The 21,461-nt window shown below is 45.8% G+C and overlaps 1 protein-coding gene across 15 annotated transcripts in view; it reads right to left on the bottom strand.

Moving 5' to 3' along the window:
• The window catches only part of LOC112668446 (melanoma-associated antigen 10-like), a 40,959-nt gene that overhangs the window by 11,570 nt on the left and 7,928 nt on the right, over positions 1-21,461 (bottom strand). For 13 of the 15 annotated variants that reach the window (XM_025460788.3, XM_025460789.3, XM_025460791.3 and 10 more), the window contains exon 4: positions 19,243-20,850. The exons of 1 other annotated variant lie outside the window; for it this stretch is intronic. In XM_025460788.3, the coding sequence (XP_025316573.1) occupies positions 19,762-20,790 (1,029 nt within the window). In that variant the 5' untranslated portion in view covers positions 20,791-20,850 and the 3' untranslated portion in view covers positions 19,243-19,761. Of the gene's footprint in view, positions 1-19,242; positions 20,851-21,461 lie in introns of those variants that run through there. One more of the 15 variants, XM_025460801.3, reaches the window with a different exon arrangement.

The raw sequence follows: 21,461 nt of genomic DNA, 5'->3' as shown, positions 1-21,461 counted from the left end.
TTAAAAAAAAAAAAAAACACACACACTGGAAGAGCCAGAAGTGGCATGCCTTCTGTTAGAAAGCACTAAGAAGCACACAGTACCACCGAGGAGTAATGTTCTCCCGAGAAAATTGAACTTGCTTCTGGCCTCCAACTGGGGTGAACATATAGTGACAGGAAATACAGCTCTCTTCAGGAGAAGAAGGCACAGGGTCTGCTCTGTGGCGAGAGCTCTGGGCATCTGCAGGAACGTGTTTGCTTTGTTTTGCATCCAGTCTGCTCAAGAAAGGCACCATTTCCCTGCCTACCACAGTGATGCCACAACACTGCCCAGCAGCCTTGCCTATTCCAAGCCAATGGTGCCTGCCTTTCCCTTTATCCTGGGAGAATGGCCCCTGGATGCTTAGATCTGCATTTGCTCCCTATCCCCTAGGTCAAGTCAGAAAGCTAGGATAAAATCCTGGATCTGACAAGCCAGTTCACTGTACCCGTGCCACTGATCTTGGCGCAAGGCTGCTCTAGGCTCGGAGGATCAGGCCCTCCAGACTAGCCTCTCTAGACCTCTGCCTCCTGCTCTCTGTTGCAGGGCCCTGAGCTACTGCATGCCGTTGTTCTTCCCCGGGCATTTGCTTTTGCCACGCTGCTAGTGGTCCTCTTGGGACATCCTCAGGTCTCGCCCTCAATGTCACCTTTTCCATGAGTCCTTCTATGAATACCCAATCCTAAATTGCAACCCCTCCTCCCACCCCATCCCCAACACTCTGCATTCAGCTCTGTGGATTCGATTTGTTTCCATAGCATTGAAAACTACTCAGCCTACTTCACCTTTCACTTCATTTCATGATTCACTTCAGTGTACACCGCTACACATGCTAGGCTATGAGCACTACAGAGGCAACGAATCTGTTCAATGCTGTATTCTTAGAGCTTTGAGCAGCGCCTGGCACATGGTACATGTTTACTACTCATGTTGAGAATGAATAAAGAACTGCCAGCTCCAAGGTCCTGGTCCTTGGAGCCTCTCGTCCCTAAACCCCCTTGGCATCTCTAACCCCCACAACTATCCAAACAGGCAAAGTTTGAATGCTCCCGTCCATGCTCTACTTATTGGCTCATGGACAAGGTAAGCCACTGAGTTTACCGGGGACTCTGGAGACCCCTAGCCCCAGTCCCTGGTTTGTGCTCCTGGTATTCTGGCAGAAGTCAGCGTAGTAGGATTCCAAACAACTATGGCTGACTGCACACTCTCTCCTGCCAGCAGGCAGCTATGGCCTTCACCCTTATGCTCTGCTCTTCCTTCTTGTTGGCTTCGATCTATAAGTTGCTACAGTCAAGGACTCACGTGTCCTGGGGTTTGGGTTGGGCCACAGAAGGTTTTACAGATAGCCAGTTCACACAGCGCATGCCCATTGATTCCAGAGGGCACACCCATGTTCACATATGACCATAAAAAGACTTCCCTAGCGAAGGTAGAAAGGAGGGTAACTAAGATGGTTTGCAAGGTTACTTTCAAACCCAAAACACTCCAACCACTAGGATTTATCCCCATTTCCAGAATGCAGGTGCGCTCCTTGCCTTTGCACATACTGTTCCTGCATCTTGAGGTATCGGAGATACTTTACTTGCAATGAGAAGGGCTCTTGCTGTCGGTGCTGTCCTTCCTGATAATGCCAAAGGCCAGCCTTCTCGTGAGAAGGCATCAGACACACTCAGAGGGACATTCTACTACAACTGGACCAGTACTCCTCAGAAATGTCAAGGCCATAGATATAAGCAGAACACTGGCCTTCCAGAGATGTCCGCATCCTAATGCTCACAGCTGGAATATGTTAAGTTACACATCAAAGTGGAATTAACGCAGAAGATGGAATTGAAATTACCAATTGCCTGACCTGAAGATAGGGAGATTGTTCAAGATAATCCAGGTAGACCCAATGTAAATACAATGCTCCAAATGTGGAAGGAGACGGTCATGTGAGAGACTCAACTGCCCATTGCTGGTGTTGAAGATGGAGGAAGGGTCTCTGAGCCAAAGATGGTGGTCACCCTCTGGGTGCTGGAAAAGTCATGAAAACACATTTCTCCGTGGAGACTTCCCAAAGCATCACAGCCCTGCTGATGGCTTGATTTTAGCCCAGTGAGACTCTTCTGGGGCTTCTGACTTCCAACATTTGTGTTGTTCCATTAATGAATTTGTGCTGTACCACTAACTTTGTGGTGATCTGTTACAACAGCAATAGGAGGGCAGCCCCGGTGGCACAGCGGTTTAGTGCCATCTGGTGCCCGGGGTGTGATCCTGGAGGCCTGGGATTGAATCCCAAGTCGGGCTCCTTGCATGGAGCCTGCTTCTCCCTCTGCCTGTCTCTCTCTCTCTCTCTCTCTCTCTCAATCAATCAATCAATCTTTAAAAAGAAAAACAACAACAACAGCTGTGGGAAAGTAATACAGTTTCAAAAAAAAACAGAAAATACGAAGGAGCTATCTCATATTGGAGGACATGAAGCAGACATAATGACTGCATGTAATGTGCCATCCAGGGTTGCAAAGAAAAAGGGCACATTCCTACCCCTTTGCCCCAGGGCTCTTGCCCCTTGGCCACTTTATGGTCCCTCCGACTGTACCACCACTCTGGACAATTGCAGGTGCCCAATTGGGACATACACAGGAGTCTGCGGCTGAGCTGGAGAGACAAGACCACCCATGAGTACAGTGCATGCCTCCCCCTACATTCCTCCTTGCAGGATCAAGCATCCTATCCCCCACAGTGAGAGAAACTGAGGGACAAGTTTGAGGGACTGGGTCCTGACAGTTGGAGAATGGCCAGCACGATTGGGAGTGTAGGAAACTGCATGAGGCTGATTCTACAGAAGCCTCGGGAGCCAAGGGATTCGTTACCACTCTGTGAGCTCACAGAGCACAGTCCACTGTCTTCTCTTACTAAGGGACATAATTCAGGCACACATGTTTTCCTAGGTGCAAGACTCCAGATTCTGCCCCTTAAGGTGCAAGGCTGGGGTGGAGGTGTTCAAAAGAGGAGCTGCCCCACAGGAAGCTGCCTGTCCCCGGTGGTTCTTGTCAGAGAACTTCTGAGTCATAGCCACTGCTCTGTGCAGCTGGGATCCTCGTGAAGGCCACTGCGAGGTTGGCTTTCTGAGGCTGAGCCAGAGAGGGAGTGGGGTCCTGTCAGCCATCCCAACAGCCGCCTGGGAACCTAGGGTCCCGAAACGGGCACTTTATCAGAGGAAAGTGTAGTGGGTGATGGTGGTGGTCATCGGGATGCTCTGCCACACCCCACAGGCTCCCAGTCTCACATGAGGATTTTGTAAGCAGCCGGACAGGAGGGCCTTCGGGTCCCCAGGTAGCAAGCAGGCTGTGCAGAAGGTTGGCCACCCCACAAGAGGTGGGAGGAGGAGCACCTGCCATTCTGAGGCTGCTGGCCTTAGCACAAGTCCCAGGAGCAGGCCCTGTAGGGCAGTCGTGGCTGGATGCGGGGACACCTCTGCTAATGTTGCTTGCTGTGGGGAACTGGTGGGTCTCAACTCAGAGTTGAGAAGGACTGTTGGGCTGTAGCAGCTAGGACACCCTCGGGCCTCTACCCCCTTTGTTGGAGCCATTCTGGGGTGCATCTCTTTAGCCACAGCCTCCTGTGTGACACATGCCACCCAGGCCCTGAGCTGTTGTAAGCAGGGCAATGCAAGTCAGACAGGAGCTCACCGGCCTTGAGGACTCACTCTCGGTCCTTGTCTTCCGGATCTGAGAAGCCTCTGCTTTTTCCCAGGCTGAGCGAAAGGCCTGCTCTACACTCTGGTCTCCTTTGCGAGGAGTTGAGGTGCTGCCTGGCTCTTGCCAGACCTGCCCTGTGGCAGATACCCCTGCAGGTGTCCTAAGGCCCTTCGAGGGCAAATAAGTGCAGGTCTCCATCTGGCATCATTGATAGCCTCCTGCTAAAATCCGGAGAAGACAGCTGGGAGGCTGGGCTAGGGCAGGGGTTGCAGGGCTCGATAAAGGAATGGATTCCAGAAATGTCTATACGATTGAAGAATGCAGACTAGAGTATAATGCTGGCTTGGAAGTTAGAAGGGAAAGAAGTAAGGAAGATTCAGGAAGGTTGTGTTCCACACTGCCTCGTTTTGTGTGCTTGTGTTTGATTTTCCTATGAATCTTTCTTTCTTTTTCTGAAACTTATCCATTACCTTTTGTTCAGTTGCTCTTTGCCCTTTTTATTTTAAAAACTTCAATAAATTATTAATTTTAAACTATTTTGTTTTCGACTTGTAAAAAATTTGCAAAGATAGTACAGAGTTTTTATATACCCCTCACTCAGTTTCCCATTATGACGGAAAATCGGAAGAGGTTGCTTCTTTCAATGTGGTGCATTTGTTACAATTAATGGGGTAATTTTGACACTTCATTTATTACTAACTGAAGCCACACTTTACTCAGACTTCGGCAGTGTTTACCCAGAATCTGTGTTCTGTCCAGGATCCCCGTCAACATACCGCCTTACGTTATTTGTAGTGTTTCCTTGGCTGTGGCAGTTTCTTTGTTTCTGAGGAGCTTGACTCTTTTCGGGAGGAGTGATTAGATAGTTTGTACATTGTCTCTCACTCGCAATGTTTCTGATGTTTTACTCATGATTAGTCTGGATTCTGTGTTTTGGGAAAGAAGGCCACAGTGGTGAAGTGCTACTGTCATCACATCCTACCAACACTACATTCCAGTAGCTTCATTTATCACTGATGAGGTTTACCTTGATCACCTGACTGAGTTAATACCTCTTAGGTGTCTCCACTGTAAACTTACTGGTGTCATCCCCCTTTCCATACTGTCCTCTTTGGAAGAAAGTCACCATATGTGGCCCACACTTCAACACAAGGGAGTTATGCTGTACTATCTTCAAGTGAATGTATATGTGTAAACCAGAATTGTTCTCCATTGGAGATCTGCCTATTTCCCCATATTTATGTATTTAATAAGTCAACTTCTTTTATCAGTACAGACACATGGGCATTTCTATTACACTTTGTGTTAAAATCCAACAGCATCCTATATATTTGTGTTGTTTAACTTGTTCCAGGTTTGGCCACTGGGCGCTCTTCCTGTTAGCTCCCTCTGTGTATACCTTCGTCACGCCCCTGGAAATGTTTTCATTGGTTTGTTTTTATGTATTTGTTTTTTTTTAAGCTTTTCTTTATTTTCAGGCACTACAAGGTGCTTCCGGCTCATCTTGCATATTTCCCTGTCCCATTTCTAGAATCAGCTATTTTTCAATGGAGCCCATGTTCCATTTACCATAGAATAGTATGAGAAACCTAGGTCTGTGCACTAAGTACCCGCATTGCATCTGGGGTCATTGCTCCTAGGGCTTCTTGGCTGACAGAGGAAGAAATTACATGAGTGTTCACGACCCTGTGTGTATTCACATATGTATACAAATTTTAGATGTAACCATCTATATGTGTATTAAGCTACATAAAAGTATTTAATGATGTTTTTGGCTCTAATCCTCCACCACATAGATCACTATAGCTTCCTCCTCTACAGTGAAAAACCTTGAGATTTGGAAGTTGTTTATATGTCAGTGTCCTTTTTTCTCTGCTGGGTAGCCCCAAGGCTTGGTTACCTCTGATGGAGCTGTTGAAATAGAATTTGTGGATGTGCAATGCAACAGTTCTGCTCCAGAACTCCATGGAACCTCATCAAAGTTATGCCTGCCCTCTAGCCTCTGGACTCTGATAAGGCTACCTGGCCCCTGTCTATGGAGCTCTTGAAAGGTCAAGAGTACCCGTTATTTGAGTGTCTGAACTGATGAACAATTTGACTTTTGATGCTTTTGGGGGTTGAGATCACCTGTAACTAAGTTTGGTCTTCCTTATCTGTCTGGAAAGTATTTCTTTCTTACCAGAGCATGAGCTACAGGGTAAGCTAGACCCCAAGATGAGTATTTGTTTCCTTACCTTTATTTAGCTTTATGACTCAGGGCATGTTATATGAGCTTTTGATGCCTCAGTGCTTTTTCTCTATTCTGTATTTGAATAGTCACTTGGAAGCTCCTCAAGGCTGGCAATTAGAGTCTACCCAGAGGGAGGGCAGGATAGCTGGATGAAAAACAGAACCCCCTCAGATTCGACAGCTGACAACACTGCTATATGTTACTCATCCTTAAAACCAACTTATATAATGATATACATTCTCCAGTGAGTGTTGGAAAGCCTAATTAGAAATTGAGAAATGTGCCCAAGTTCTCAGATTAAAGGTTATACATCATGGGAAATCATGAGTTGATACTTTGATTATGATCAATCAAGTAATAATAATTCTCTCAAGCTGTTCCTTAAATAAATACCATAAAATTGCCTATTTGAAACTCTGCTATGGTGGAAAGTGTGACTGTTTTCCATAACAATACTAGATGAATGTTGAAGATATTGCTGTAATCACAAAAACTCTCAAAATGTCTGGAAATGAAGACAGTATACTAGGTCACCTTCTGTGATGTGGTGTAGTGTGGTATGGCCTAACACAAACTAAAAGAACACCTGCAAAGATTGGCATTTCAATTCTGATTCAATACATTGAAGGAAATTTCCATCAAATCAGTATGTGGCAGCTAAGAAAAGCTGGTTCGTTGAAAAGACCAAAAAATTTTGACAAACATTTAGTAAGAGAGAAAAGAGACTCAACTACTAATATAAAAAATGTAAGTCAGGGTAGTATTACAGTTCTTTTTTTATTTTTTTTTATTTTTTAAAGAAGATATTATTTATTTATTTATGAGAGAAGCAGAGACATACACAAAAGGGGAAGCAGGTTCCCTGCGGGGAGGCTGATGTGGGACAGGAAACCAGGCCTCTGGGTCATGCCCTGAGCCAAAGGCAGATGCTCAACCCCTGAGCCACCCAGGCGCCCCAGTATTATAGGTCTTAAAGAAACAAACAGGATTGTAAGAGAGTACTCTCAACAATTATACTCCAAGAAATTATATAACCTAATTGAACTGGGTATATTTTTAAAAACATAAACAACCAAAGTAACTCAAGAGGAAAAGAAAATTCAAACAGATCTAACAGGTAAGGAGAATGAATCCGTGATCAAAAATGTCAAAGAAATAACATCCCAAGACCAGGTGACTTCACTCAGGTATTCTACCAATACTTGATAGAAGAAAGAAATCCTTAATTTCTTCCCAAAATATGGAAGAGGAGGGAATACTTCCTATCTCTTTCTGTGTGGTCAGCAGTACCTAGGTAGTAAAGCCTGACAAAGACATAAAAAAAAAAAAGAAACCTGACACACTTTCATGATTAAAAAAAAAAAATTTCAACAAACTAGAAATAAAGGAAAACTTTAACATGTTATAAGGTATTCAGGAAAAATCCACATCTAACATACTGAATGGTCAAAGACTGAAATTTTCCCATTAAGCCATGAAATAAGAAAGAAGCCAAGGGCCGCCTAGGTGGCTCTGTCGGTTAAGCAGCTGGCTTTTGTTTTCTACTCAGGTCATGATCTCAGGATTTTGAGATCAGGCCCCGCATTGGGCTCCATGCTCAGGGGTCTCTGCCTGAGATTCTCTCTCTCTCCCTCTTCCTCTCCCTCTCCCCCTCCCTCTTTCTCTAAAATAAATTATAAATAATATTCTTTTAAAAACCGAGAATGCTTGCTTTTGCTACCTTTATTTTTATTATACTGGAAGTGCTAGCCAGAGTGATTAGGCAAAAAATTACTTTTTAATAAATAATAAATAAATAATCCTAATAATAAAGACAAAGTGGGGAAAAACGTAAAAAAAAAAGTAAAAGGAGAATCAAATGCTTAAAAATAAGTTTATCTAAGGAAATACAAGACTTGTACACTAAAAACTACAAAATATTGCTCAAAGTAATTAAAGAAGATTTCAGGATATAGAAAGATATCTTGTGTTCATGGAGCTGAAGACTTACTTTTGTTAAGATAGAAGTTGTACTAAAGCAGTTTACAGATTCAATACAATCCCAGTAAGAAATCCTAACAATCCTGTTTGAAGAAATGGAAAAGCTGATTCCAAAGTACATATGAAGAGACGCCTGTGTGGCTCAGGGGTTGAGCATCGGCCTTTGGCTCAGGTGGTGATCTCAAGGTCCTGGGATCGAGTCCCAAAAGAGAGTCTGATTCTCCCTCTGCCTATGTCTCTACCTCTCTCTTTCTCTGTCTCTCATGAATAAATAAATAAAATATAATGAATAAATAAAGAAATAAAGAAAGTGTATATGGAGTGCAGATGCCCCTTGGATAATTCTGTTGGTATTCTTTGCGTAAATACCTCGTAGTAAAGAACCGAGATGTCCATCAATAGATGAATGGATATATTGGAAATTTACTGTCTGGCACATGGTAGGAATGAAAAATGGTGCAGCTGTTGAAAGAGATGTTTGCCAGTGGTAAAAGTCTATCACTTTGTCAAAAAATTAAACTTTTTTAAATTAATATTTATATTTTTTACTTTTATTTAATTTATATGACAATTCCACTCCTATGTATATGCTCATTAAAATGGTAAACAGGTATTTAAACAATTACCTGTGTAGAAATGTTTACTAAAATTCACAATAGCAAAAGGATGAAGCCACCCAGATGTCCATCAATTTGCGAATGAATAAGCAAGATGTATAGGCCTATAAAGAAATATTCAGCTGCGAAAAAGAATGAAGTCACGATATAGGCTTTAGCATGGATGCATCCTGAAAACTGCTGAGTGCAAGAAGCCGGAAACAAAGATATCATATTGCAAATTCTGATTATTAAGAAATACACAGAACAGGTATATTCATATAGAAAGCAGAGAAGCAGTTGACAGGATCTGAGGGAGGAGGGAATGAGCAGTGACCACTTAACTGATGCGATCATGTTCATGCTTTTGGGGAGATACAAGTGCTTTGGAATCAGACAGAGGCTATAGTCGTACAACACCGCAAATGTATGAAATGGCACTGAATTGGACACTGTAGAATGATTTCGTGTTATGTGTATTTACCTTAAAAAAATATTGATAAATGCTGTGAAACAAGAAAACATGAATCCTCTGGAAACCAGGGAGTGCCTTCCCCTTCACTCAATTGCCCTTTGCCCAAAACCTAGGGTCACGCTCCGTGGCCTAACACGCTGGGTTAAAGGTCTAGCCCGAGCCTCTGCATCTGGCCTCATCTTCTGCCTTCCACCACACTGTAGCCTTTTTCTTTCCGTCCATGGAACTGTTTTCTCTGACATTGAGCAACCAGGTCCTCATTATCTCAACTACATTCACTATTCATTCCCACCTAGTAAACAGATGAGCAATTAGAGGTTTGCTAAGTCCTCTCCTGTGAAACCCAGATATACTAATTGGGGTACAGAACTCGTGTGCCATTCAATGCGGTCTGGCTGTTCTTACAAGAAATATACACAGGATTGGATGAGTCCATATAACAGGCACATTGGCATTGACCCTGGACCTTCTGTTAACTGGGTAATAGATGAATTTAAGGAGCAAGGGTTCCGAGGACACAGGTGAGAGGGTCTAATTCAGGCTGCTGGCCATATGCACAGGAAAGGTGGACCGCTGGGCGCAGGCTAGTGGTAGAAACTTACTTAGGGGCCAGTGAAGATTTTTCAGGTGTGGCTGAGTCTTGACTAGCCGGACATCCCAAGACACTCTCTCTGCTACAGGGCACAAGGCAGAGAATGGCTGGTGGTGACAAGACCAATCAGTAAAAAGAAAATCTATCACCTGTCCAGGTGTGAGCTGCTGAGAGCATGACTGAGACAGGGACTGGGGGTGGAGAGGACAGAGACACAGAATGTACTCACGAGCCCTCCACTGCTTTCCTCAGAAAGGACACTTTTCCAACAGCCACCCGCTGCCCACAAGCTTCACTTCCTCTTCACTCCTGGAGCCATGTAATCCGAGACGACATTTTTGCTTGAACTCCATCCTCCTTGCCAGCGAGGCTTCTCCTTTAGTTTAGCAAACCTAACTGCGGTTTTGGCTTCATTCACCCAGAAGGCACCCCCAGATCTCAGCAAGAAGGACTACACAGTTGTGAGCAAAATCCTAAAACATCCCTAAAGAGTTACTGTGTCCCTTCTGTCTTCACTACAGCATCTCATATATTACTCTGGAATGTAGTCTACAGGTTATGGTCCTTCTCAGGTTGTTTAAATGCTTCAGGATGGATTCTTTAAATTGGCAGACTTTTTCTTCTTTTGAAATCCATTGCCATCCCTTAATGAATAGCAAAGCCCAAGTTAACAGAAACCAAGAAAAGGACCACCCTAATCCTCACACCCTTCACCAGCTGGACTCTGGGTCCTTCCCACTCTCCCTCCACAAAACCCTTTGCCAACCACTGATAACTTTGGGAGTTCTCAACCAGATGAAGATCTCTAGGGTGAGATCTTGAGGACACTGCCTCACCTCTCTGAGAACTTGAGAAACTATCTAAAATGGGAACGATCATGTTTCCCACAGACAGTTTGCAGTAACTGTTGTGATAAGTAAAGCACCAATGCCCACAGAAAGTGTCTGTAATCTTAAGCTCCCATTGCCTTCTTGTAGGCATTCAGGGAATTGTCTTTTAGCATGAGAAAAAAACCTAGTACCCAAATAGCTTTTTACACACACACACACACACACACACACACACACACACCCTGGGGTAGAGAGTCAAGAATGTCTTGAGTGTCCGGAACACAAGTGTAAGTATCGATGGATAAAGGACTCATGGCTACTGCAGCCTAGTTGGAGTTTGAAACTCTATGGCACTGTAGATATGTGTGTATTGTGGGGGGCTTGAACATATGATTGGATTCTGGAAACAATGGAAGCATCCTCTATTTCAAAAAACAAGCAATAGCTATTCTTGTGTTCCTTTTCAGCTTTGGTTGCCAGGTTCACTCGCAAACCACCAGACACAGCCCACACATAGCCAGCCAGCCACAGACATGTGAAGACTCTTCTTACCATCTCCTGCTAGGTTCAGGAAGAACTTCATGGAATGAATGCTCTCTTCTCTTAGGCAGAGAGGCACTCTCTTTGGAATGCTTCATTCTTCCCTTTCTGCCTGTCTCTTCCAAGGCCAGTTTCATTAGTGTTACTGAACCTAAAATTAGTCTCAGGTATATATAAGTATGCTAGATGGTTGTGCATAACAATTACTGAAAAGCATTGCCGTAAATCTTCATGAAGTCATGTTAGGCAATAGTTTCTTAGATATGACAGTCTCAATTGGCTTGAGCTACCATAACAAAACACTATAGACTGGGTGGCTTACCCAACAGTAATTTATTTCTCATGGTTCTGGAGACTGGAAGTCCAAGACCAAGGTCTGGCAGGATTCAATTTCCAGTGAATCCCTCTCTTGGTTTGCAGATAGGCACTTTCTTTCTGCAACCTCATATGGCCTTTTGTCTGTGCTCACACACAGAAGGATAGTATAAGCACACTAATCCCATCATGAGGATCCCACCACCCATAAACTCATCTAATTCTAGCTCCTGAAGGCCTATCTCCAAATACCATGGCATGGGGAGCTTTAACATGAATGTGGGGGTAGTGACACAGATCAGTACATAGCAGATACCAATACCCAAATGGCAAAAATATAGATAACTTAAATTTCATAAAAATTAAAAATGCTTCTGCTTCAAAAAACATCATTTAAAAAAATACCACCCGCAGATTGGGAAAAAATACTTGTTCATCATGTATAAATGTGTAGTATACAGAATATATAAAGAACTGTCATGGGGATCCCTGGGTGACTCAGCAGTTTAGAGCCTGCTTTCAGCCCAGGGTGTGATACTGGGGGTCCTGGGATCGAGTCCCACTTGGGGCTCCCTGCATGGAGCCTGCTTCTCCCTCTGCCTATGACATGTCCCTCAAAAACAATTTACAGACAAAAGCTGAGAAAATTCATTGCCAGAAATACACTATAAGAAATGTTAAAGACAGTTCTTCACGCAGATGAAGTATACTAATATGTGTAAATGTACAAAGAAAGACAAGCACCAGAAATTTAAAAATGAGGGTAAATATGAAAGACATTTTCTTCTTATATTTAGACACTTTAATAGATAATTAACTGTCCAAAGCAAAGGTTGGCCAATGGCTACCTCTAGGTCAAATCCAGACTGTGGCATGTTTGTACTCAGCCTTTGAAATCAGAATAGTTTTAAAGGCTTGTGTCTTTATTGGACTTTGCAATATGCAAAACCTACAATATTTACTATCTTTCTTATTATGGGAAAAGTGTGCTGACTTCAGGCATAAAGCAAGAATAGCCACAATATATTGAAGCCTTTGCAAAAAAATGAACAAGTAAAATTTGTGACAATAGTCTAAGGGATGAAAGGGGGGAAATGGAATATCCTTATTGTTTTAAGGATATTATATTATGCCTAAATTGGAAAAATATTATTTGAAGGCACGCTAATAAGTAAAACTTGATACTGCAAAAACAGATTACAAAAATCCAAAAGATATACAATTATCAACCAATTTATTGCATAAAATGGAATAATAAAAAATCGACAATTTATCAGAAAAAAAGTTTGCAAAAAAGGGAGAAGGGTCAAAGACAAGATGGATGAATAGAAAGCAACAAACAAGTGGTACATTTAAAACAACCCTCTCAATCATTAAATGGAAATGATCTAGGGTCAAGATCAAGTAAGAGTACTCTTCCTTGTCTATTCCACCGAAAGCAACTATAAACCTTAGAGAAAAAAAATATGGAGCAGCCACCTGAGAACAATAAAAAATAAGTATTATATACAGGCATGTATTTTCTTGCTCTGTCAGCTGGGAGAGCCGAGAACCAAGGACGTACCAGGGGCAATGGACCCCTGCAGCATCAGTTTCTAATCTTATTTCCCAATAAAGAAAACCGGGGATCCTTAAAGAAATAAACAATTCTAAGGCTCATGCAGAAAATAGACAAGATAAGCCTGGGACATCTTGTCATGCCAGAATATAAGGAAATGCTCAAAATGAACAAACAAATAAAACAATGATGAGCGTAGGACAAAGGGCTTCAGGAGTCAATGAAAAGAGCTCCCAGTGGCCAAATCTGGAAAAAAATTTGAGCAAATAAATAAAACTGTACTGCATTATAACCCAAAGCATAAAATAAATATCCAAGAGGACAAATTTTTTATGCCAAAGAATTCCAAATCCTTATTAATGTAGATAGTCTCCCACTCAAGGAGATGAAACCTAATCCTTACTCTCTAACTGTGGCCTGCACATAGTCACTTCCTTCCAGATAATGGCGGAGAGAGAGAGAAAAAAACATTTGGTGCAGAAGCCTAAACAACACCATCTCAGCCAGATGATCAAGATCACCATCCCCAGGGATGAGTCATATTGATAGAATGTACCCTTGATAGGATGTGATGAGAAGAGCACTTGACCTTTCTAGGCTTCCTCCCCCAAACTCATAACAATAGCCTACTTATGAGAAAGACATCAGAAAAATTCAAATAGAGGGATATTCTGCAGTATACCTAACTAGTACTCAAAATTGTCATCATCAGAAGGAATGGAAAGTCGGAGAAACTGTCACTGGAAAGAGGATCTTAAGGATCACGACAGTTACATGGAATGTGGTTTACTGGCCATGATCTTGTAACCGAAAAAGGACATTAGGTAAAAACTAAATATAAAAATGTAAAAAATAATAATATAAGTATTAAATAATAAACAATTAAAGGATTGGATTAAGATAAATGTTAAATAGAAATATACCTGAAACATAAAATCGATATGAAGATGCATATCATATGAAAATAAAATGTAAAACCTATCTATCTTAGAGAAGGTATGGCCTACAAAGCCAAAAATGTTTATAGTCTAGCCTTTTATGGGAAATATATGTTGACCACCGGTGCAGAGCGAACTAGCATGAATGTACTCAGGGATTTATCACGTAGGGCAAAGGAAAGCCCTGGCCCAAAGCTGAAACCCTGTGGCGGAGCCTCAGCAACAGCAGGGCAGATACCTTAAACGGGGAGGGAAGGTAACGTGTGTGTCTCTGCAAAGAAAAGCTTTGGTACCAAAAATTGGGAGGTAACTACTTTGCTATTTTTCTCTCAATTATCCCACCACTTGGCCACCAAGGCCAATCCATTCAAGGGAGTAACCAACAGAGTGGGGAGACTATAGGTCCCCTCCCAGTTAGAGGACCAGGAAAGGAATGTCCTGGTTAGCCAGGGGAGGGGGAAATGGAAAATGGGGCAAATACAAGCAAGGGATAAAGTTCCCTAGGAAGTCTTGATTTTACCTGAGTTGTTCATGCTGGAATCTCACCACAAGGATGGCAAAAGCTTGGAGAACCGAAACATCAGCCAGGGCTCAGCCTGGGCCCTGAGTTAGTCAGAAACACTATGGATCCAAGTATCACTGCTCCATCACAGCAAAATGCACGTTTATTTCAAGCACATATGGTGCATTCTCCAGGATCCACTATATCCTGTGTCTTCAAAATGCTTTTTAAATTTAAAGGATCCAGGGTCGCCTGGGTGGCTCAGTGGTTGAGCCTCTCCCTTCAGCGCAGGTCATGATACCAGGGTCCTGGGATGGAGTTTTGCATCAAGCTCACCACAGGGAGCCTGCTTCTCCCTCTGTCTATGTCTCTGCCTCTCTCTTGGTGTCCCTCATGAATAAATAAATAAAATCTTAAAAAAAATAAACTTAAATGATCCATAGGATATCTTCTGATAATAAAGGAATCAAACTAGAAATCAAACAGTAGTGGAAGGACAAGAAAAACCTCAAAACACTTGGAAATTAAACAGCATATTCTAAAATCATCCCTAGGTCAAAGAAAAGACTGATTTCACTTTTATTTCTTTGTCTTCCATTGTTTTGTCTTTTTCTTTTCTTTCTTTCCTTTCTTTCTTTCTTTCTTTCTTCCTTCTCTTTCTTTCTTTCTTTTTCTTTCTTTCTTTCTTTCTTTCTTTCTTTCTTTCTTTCTTTCTTTCTTTCTTTCTTTCTTTCTTTCTTTCTTTCTTTCTTTCTTCTTTCTTTCTTTCTTTCTTTCTTTCTTTCTTTCTTTCTTTCTTCTTTCTATCTTTCTTTTCTTTCTTTCTTAAGTCAAAATTTAAGAATTTTTGTCTGGTTAGCAACTCTCCCATTCTAGTGACAGAGAAATCAAGTTGGTCAAGGTGATACCCAAGCAAAAATAAGCCTACAACTGAGATTCAGATGGAAACCATAATTGTGTACATGACCGTGGGTTAGAGGATTCATGCCATCCAATAGGGAAATGCAACTGGTGTTTTCAGTTCCTCATCAAGACTTCCTGCTTTCCTGATTGGGGCCATGATGTAGATCTGCCACTGGATAGAGCTTAATCTGAAAGAGTCAAGAGGGAACACACGTAAACCAAATGTGGTTCTTGTGAAATATTTTGGTCTCCAAATGAACAAAATATTGTTCTCATATGAGAGTTTAAATGGCACCCTTCTGAGGTACTGATAAGTACATGCCTTACTAAAAGCTTTTAAACCTTCCTAACACCCAGGGAGGAAGGTGAGCAAAGAGGCAGTATATGAGAAAATGGCTCCGAACTCCACTGCTAAGAAGAAGGAAGGATGGGGGGCCAGCTGTGATCGTGGCACTCTGCTGCTTCATTCCCTGCCACCCACAAAGTAAGGTTTGTGTGCTGTACTCTGATATTCAGGCTCCGTCTAAAGATGTATCCAAACTCCCTTATCACCTCTACATACACCATGATCCTGTTCATTTTTGTCCACATTAGAAGACTTCCATTACACTTCAGGAAGTAGAGGCTGAATTTTTTTTGTTGGGTTCTTACCTGTGTGACAAGTTGGCCATGGTTAGCACTGATACCTGGGATGGTAATTTAGGAAATTAGCCAAATGCTGATCCCTCCTTTCCCTCCCTTCCTTACCTCTGCACCTGAGCTCGAGAGAAGGAGAAATCCAAGGCACACTACCACAGCTGGGTTATAAAGGTCAACATCAATGGTGATAAATCATGTTGATAGTATGTGCCCTTGATGTGATGTGATGAAGATGGCACTTTATCTCTCTGGGCTTTCTCCCCAAACCCCATAGTCCCAGTCTAATACTTTGGGATAACATCTCTTTTTTATTATAAATGGATGTTAATTTTGATTAGATACTTTTCTATATACAATTAGATCTGATTTTTCTCATTCAATCTGTTAATGTAATTTAAGGCAATCCTGGTCCTAAATCACCCCCAAATCCACCCTCATTCCTCCCCATTCCGCCCTAGATTATACTGCGGTTGACCCCTGTAAGTTAATTCCCAAACTCACCAACATTTGGCTGCCATTCTGGTTCAGCGAATTGTCACACCATTAAGAGATTAGAACCCAGAAGGGTGGAGAAGTCAGAGATTTTTCTCCTCCTTCCTCTACAACAACTAGCACTTCCTTCAATGGCTACATATTCTTCATGCCTCCAGCTACATCAGATTGACCCATCATGGCTCTAGATTCTGCTGAATCCTGAACCCAGGTACTAGTAACACTCTTTCCCCTCTTTGTTCTTCAGGCCTAGAGGTGGGAGTGATTTCCTTGTAATGCTAATTATTGGGTTTCCCAATTCTCCTCTGCTTGGCTTCTCTATCACTTGCATGACCAATTCCTTGCATTAAATTTCTTCCATGTTAAATATTTACAGTGGCTTTGATTTTCCTGAACCATTCTGACTATTACATGTGACCAATTATATTGGTTGATCTACTAGTGTTAAACTTCTTTGCATCCCTGGGTTAAACTCAACTCTGTCACCAGCAGCTAATTATGTTTAAATTTCTCCTATAATTAATAACAAAAATAGTAAAAGGGAATATAAGGGAAGGGAGAAGAAATGTGTGGGAAATATCAGAAAGGGAGACAGAAAATAAAGACTCCTAACTCTGGGAAAGAAACTAGGGGTGGTGGAAGGGGAGGAGGGCGGGGGGTGAGGGTGAATGGGTGATGGGCACTGAGGGGGGCACTTGACGGGATGAGCACTGGGTGTTATTCTGTATGTTGGTAAATTGAACACCAATAAAAAATAAATTTATTAAAAAAATAAAATAAAAATAAGCATAAAAAATAACAAAAATAAAATGAAATACTGCTGAACCCTGTAACTTCCTCAAAATAACATTATAACAGTCTTACCATCTTTGCAGTCTTCTTATAATAATTTTACACTTCCTAGTTTTGAGATATACATTGATAATACTCTAATAGCATAAGTAATAGAATGATCTGCCAACTTGTTAAAAATTTGAGCAATACAGGTGCCCCTGGGTGGCTAAGTCAGTTGAGCATCCAATTCTTGATTTCGGTTCAGGTCATGATCTCGGGGTCATGAGATTGAGCCCCATGTCTGGCCCTGAGATCAGTGGGGAGTCTGCTTAAGATTTTCTCTCTCCAAACAGGAGGGTATTTTGCTGAGCGAAGTAAGTCAATCGAAGAAGGACAAACATTATATGGATTCATTCATTTGGGGAATACAAATATAGTGAAAGGGATTAAAGGGGAAAGGAGAGACAATGAGTGGGACATATCAGAGATGGTGACAAACCATGAGATACTCTTAACTGGGAAATGAACAAGGGGTAGTGGAAGGGAGGAGGGTGGGGGGTGGGGGTGAATGGGTGACGGGCACTGAGGGGGGCACTTGACGGGATGAGCACTGGGTGTTATTCTGTATGTTGGTAAATCGAACACCAATAAAAAATAAATTTATTATAAAAAAAGAACAACAAGATGAATAAAGGAATAAATGTCAATTATATATATAAAAAAAAGAAAATATCTGTGAGGGTGAAAAAACATGAGACACACCTAACTCTGGGAAACCAACAAGGGGTAGTGGAAAGGGAGGTGGGCGGGGGATTGGGGTGACTGGTTGAGGGGCACTGAGGGGGGCACTTGGCGGGATGAGCACTGGGTGTTATGCTAAATGGTGGCAAATTGAACTCCAATTTAAAAAAAAGGGACATAGATAATAATTCACTAATACCCAGATGTGCCAGACCTGCCACACCCGCCACCACCATCTGGCCCCATTCCGCTCCTCTGTGGCCTTCCCGGCCTTCCCGGGCTCACCATGGGCCCTGCCCTCCGCTGGGTCCCCTCTGTCCTGGGCTCCAGGGTCCCCGCCCCCACAGGCACTCCCTGTGCCCCTCCCCCCCTCAGACCAGGCAAACTTCCCTTTGGACCGGGCTCCTGAGCTCCCTGGGCTCCGGTCGCCACCCCCACAACCTGAGCGCGTGTGTCCGGCCTCCCCAGGGCCGCCCCCCAGTCCCGAGGTGGGGGCCCAGTGCCTCCATCTCTCGGGGAGGAGTGGAGGCATGAAGGTGGGATGGGGGACCCCCGCAGTTCTCCCTCAGCTCTCCGAGCCCCCTCCCGGGGCTACCTGCTCGCCTGGCTGCCCCCGGCCCCAGGCCTGCCCACCTTCGCTCGGCTGGGACCCCAATCCGATCCCCCACGAGAGGCCCTCTGCTCTCTCAGACCTCCGAGGTGGACATCGGCCCACCTCACATCGGCCCACCTCACATCGGGACCCCAGCGCTCCCAGCAGGTGGGTCTGGCGGAGATGGGCTCCGGGTTGGGGGGTCAGGGGGAGCAGGTGGGCGGGGCCCTCCTTCAGGCTGGGAGGTCAGGCCCGCCCCGACCTCCCTGGGCTCCTCCCAGGACTCTGGCCGGCCTGGGCCCGCGCCCCCCACCATGCCAGGCAGTCTGCATGCATCCCCCCTCCCACAAGCCTCAGGTCCCTGCTTCCCGACCTGGAGGCAGAGTGGAGGCCGGCCTCTGTCCCCCACCTGCTGGTCCCCCACCTGCTGCTCGCTCCTCAGCTGCACACGAGGAGTTGCGTGCCCACAGAGCTCCCCGGGCCCCGGGGCCTTGGCCTCTGCAGAGCCTGCCCCGGGGGCCACTGCCCCCCTCACCCTTCCACCCCTTGGGGCTGGCACAGGTCTCAGGGCACCCCTCCCCACCTCCCTGCGGGACGGCGGCCTCTACACAGTCCCCGAAGGCGGCGTGGCCCCCGGCCCCTTGTGTCCTCACTGCTCACACACAGGACCTTGCAGGGAGCAGAGCTCAGCCGCTGTGTGGCCTTGAGGGAGCCGCCAGCAGGGCTCCCCTGGCCTCCCGTGGGCCTTTTCTCGTCCTTTCCGCAGGCCCCGGCCCATGCCAGAGCACACCGGTCCGTGTTCCTCTGGCATTTTCAGGATGACAGACCAGAGGGACAAGAATGAAGAACAAACAACCTTTTACTTTTTTTCTCTATGTCCTGACCCCATCACTTGACGACGTGCTTTCGCATTTCCAACCAATTCCTCCGCCGATGCCTTGGGATGTGGGTCCAGAGCCCAAACACGGAGGCAGGCGGGGTCGGCCAGCTGGTTTCCAGGACAGGACAAAACTGTTTAACTGTTGAACTGGGGAAGTACAGAGGCTTCATGGGGGATGTCCCTCGCACACATAACCTCTGAAGCCTACGAAACCCTCGAATCTGAGCAATGTGTGAGAGCCTCCTCATGGTAACCAGCTCTGGATCTCGGGATCACGGTAGAGAACAGGCCCCCAGAGGGGCTCTTTGCCCTGCTTCCTTCCTCCAACCCTCCCCGCCTCCTTAGGAAGCCCAGAGCTGAGTCTCATCCAACACACACACGCACCAGCAGTGGCAGAAGGGATGCCTCCCTTTGGGCCCAGACTAGGGGACAAACCACCGACCCCACCCGAGGCTGGAAGGGCCTAGCCGCTCCTAGGGCTCAGGCCCCCTCTTCCTCATCACTCCTCCTCTCCTCCTTAGACTGGGCCGGGGAGTACGCCGGCTGCCTGCTATTGATGTGCAGCAAATATTCCATGACCCGCAGCTTGCTGGTTTCCTCGTAGGCCCTGGGCCCCCACAGGAACTCGTAGCGGGTAGGGTCGCTGCCCGCCACCTGCCGGTACTCCACATAGCCTTCCTGCACCCAGACGTGGGTGAGGAGGTCCCCAGGCTCCCCATAGATGAGGTGCTGCTTGCCGGCAAACACTCCTATGACCCCCACCGCCTCCCACACCTTCTCCTCTGGGACACAGTCGCCCTCCAGGAGGATCACCCCCAGGAGCAGCACCAGGAGGCCGGTCTTGGGCAGGCCCTGCTCACCGCTCAGCATCCCATCATAGCTGAGGCCCAAGACGGTGACCAGGACGTAGGAGTGTGCGATGGGATCCACTTCAATCAAGTCTAGGCCAAAGACCAGCTGCATGCACTCGGATGCTTGGCCCCAGATCACTGGGAAGTCGTCCTGGTATTCTGGGGTGATGACCTCCAGCATCTCTGCCTTGCTGGTAGGCTGCTTGGCGCGATACTTGTGGAGCAGAAACGCTACCAGGTCAACCGCCTTCACATGGAACCCCTCCTGGGCCACGGGCGGGGCGACTTCCCGCTCCACCCCGGTGCCCCACCGCTCCTCATCTGAAGTGCTGAAGCTGTCTTCAGACTGGCTCCAGGGAGGGCCTGCCAGGGCACTGGGGGAGGGGCAGGCCCTCAGAGGACTCTGGGGGGGACTTGGGGACCCAGCAGCAGACCCCTCCTCTGGGGTGCCAGGGTACAGGGCGAAATAGGAAGAGGAAGAGGAGGAGGAGGGGGAGGAACCCGAAAACAAAGGGGAGTAAGTGGAGGAGGGGGGAGACAGGCCCTCTTCCTCCTCCTCAGCCTCCGACAGCTGTGCATCTACCGGGCGCTGGACCTCTCTTGGGTCTTGATGATCTTCCTCATGCTTCGGGAGCTCATTCCTCTCCCCCAGAGTCATGATGACTTGTGTCTGCAGCAGAAGGGTTATGAGCAGGTGGGGGCAAAGGGATCCAAGGGCCTGGGGGAGAGAGGTGATGTGGGATCAGGGCTAGTGAGGGGAGGGTGGGGCCTCGGTTGAGGAAGGCACCCTTGGCAGCTGTGATGAAGGGGACTCCGGGTCTCTGCTATGTGGGTACCCTCCGGCGTCTCCCTCCACCCCTACCCCCGGGCAGCCTTTGCCCTAAGAAGCTGGAGGAGGAGATCAAGGGCCTCCTCTGCTCTGTGACTTAGGTCTCCTGCCTCAGACCTAGGCCTTCACCTCCCAGTTCCTGCAGTCCCTGCAGGAGGGAAGCAGGGGATGCCTCAGGGTGCAGACTGGGAGCCCAGCCCTGGGCCTCCAGTGTGGACGGGAGGGCTGGCTTGGGCTCTGGGAGGTCCCCACTTGCAGCATGGGTAAGTCCCCTCCCTGCTCACTCAGGGGACTCACCTTTGCCCTGGCAGGGCCTGGGCCCCACCCCTATGCTGGCCTGAAGCAAAAGTCTCAGAATACGACCATAAAGCCCCGAGACTGAGCAGAAGGAACACAGGGTGTCCACATCTGGCCACGCGTTCCCAGGGCCTCCCAGATTCCTGGGAAGGGGCGGCTGGGATCCTGCCTCCACTGACCTGAGTCCAGACCCTCAGACCATG

The sequence above is a fragment of the Canis lupus genome, chromosome X (assembly GCF_003254725.2).
Source record: "Canis lupus dingo isolate Sandy chromosome X, ASM325472v2, whole genome shotgun sequence".
In the NCBI taxonomy this organism is placed as follows: domain Eukaryota; kingdom Metazoa; phylum Chordata; class Mammalia; order Carnivora; family Canidae; genus Canis; species Canis lupus.
Note: the sequence above shows the minus strand (reverse complement) of the source record. Positions and strands in the feature narration are given on the sequence as shown.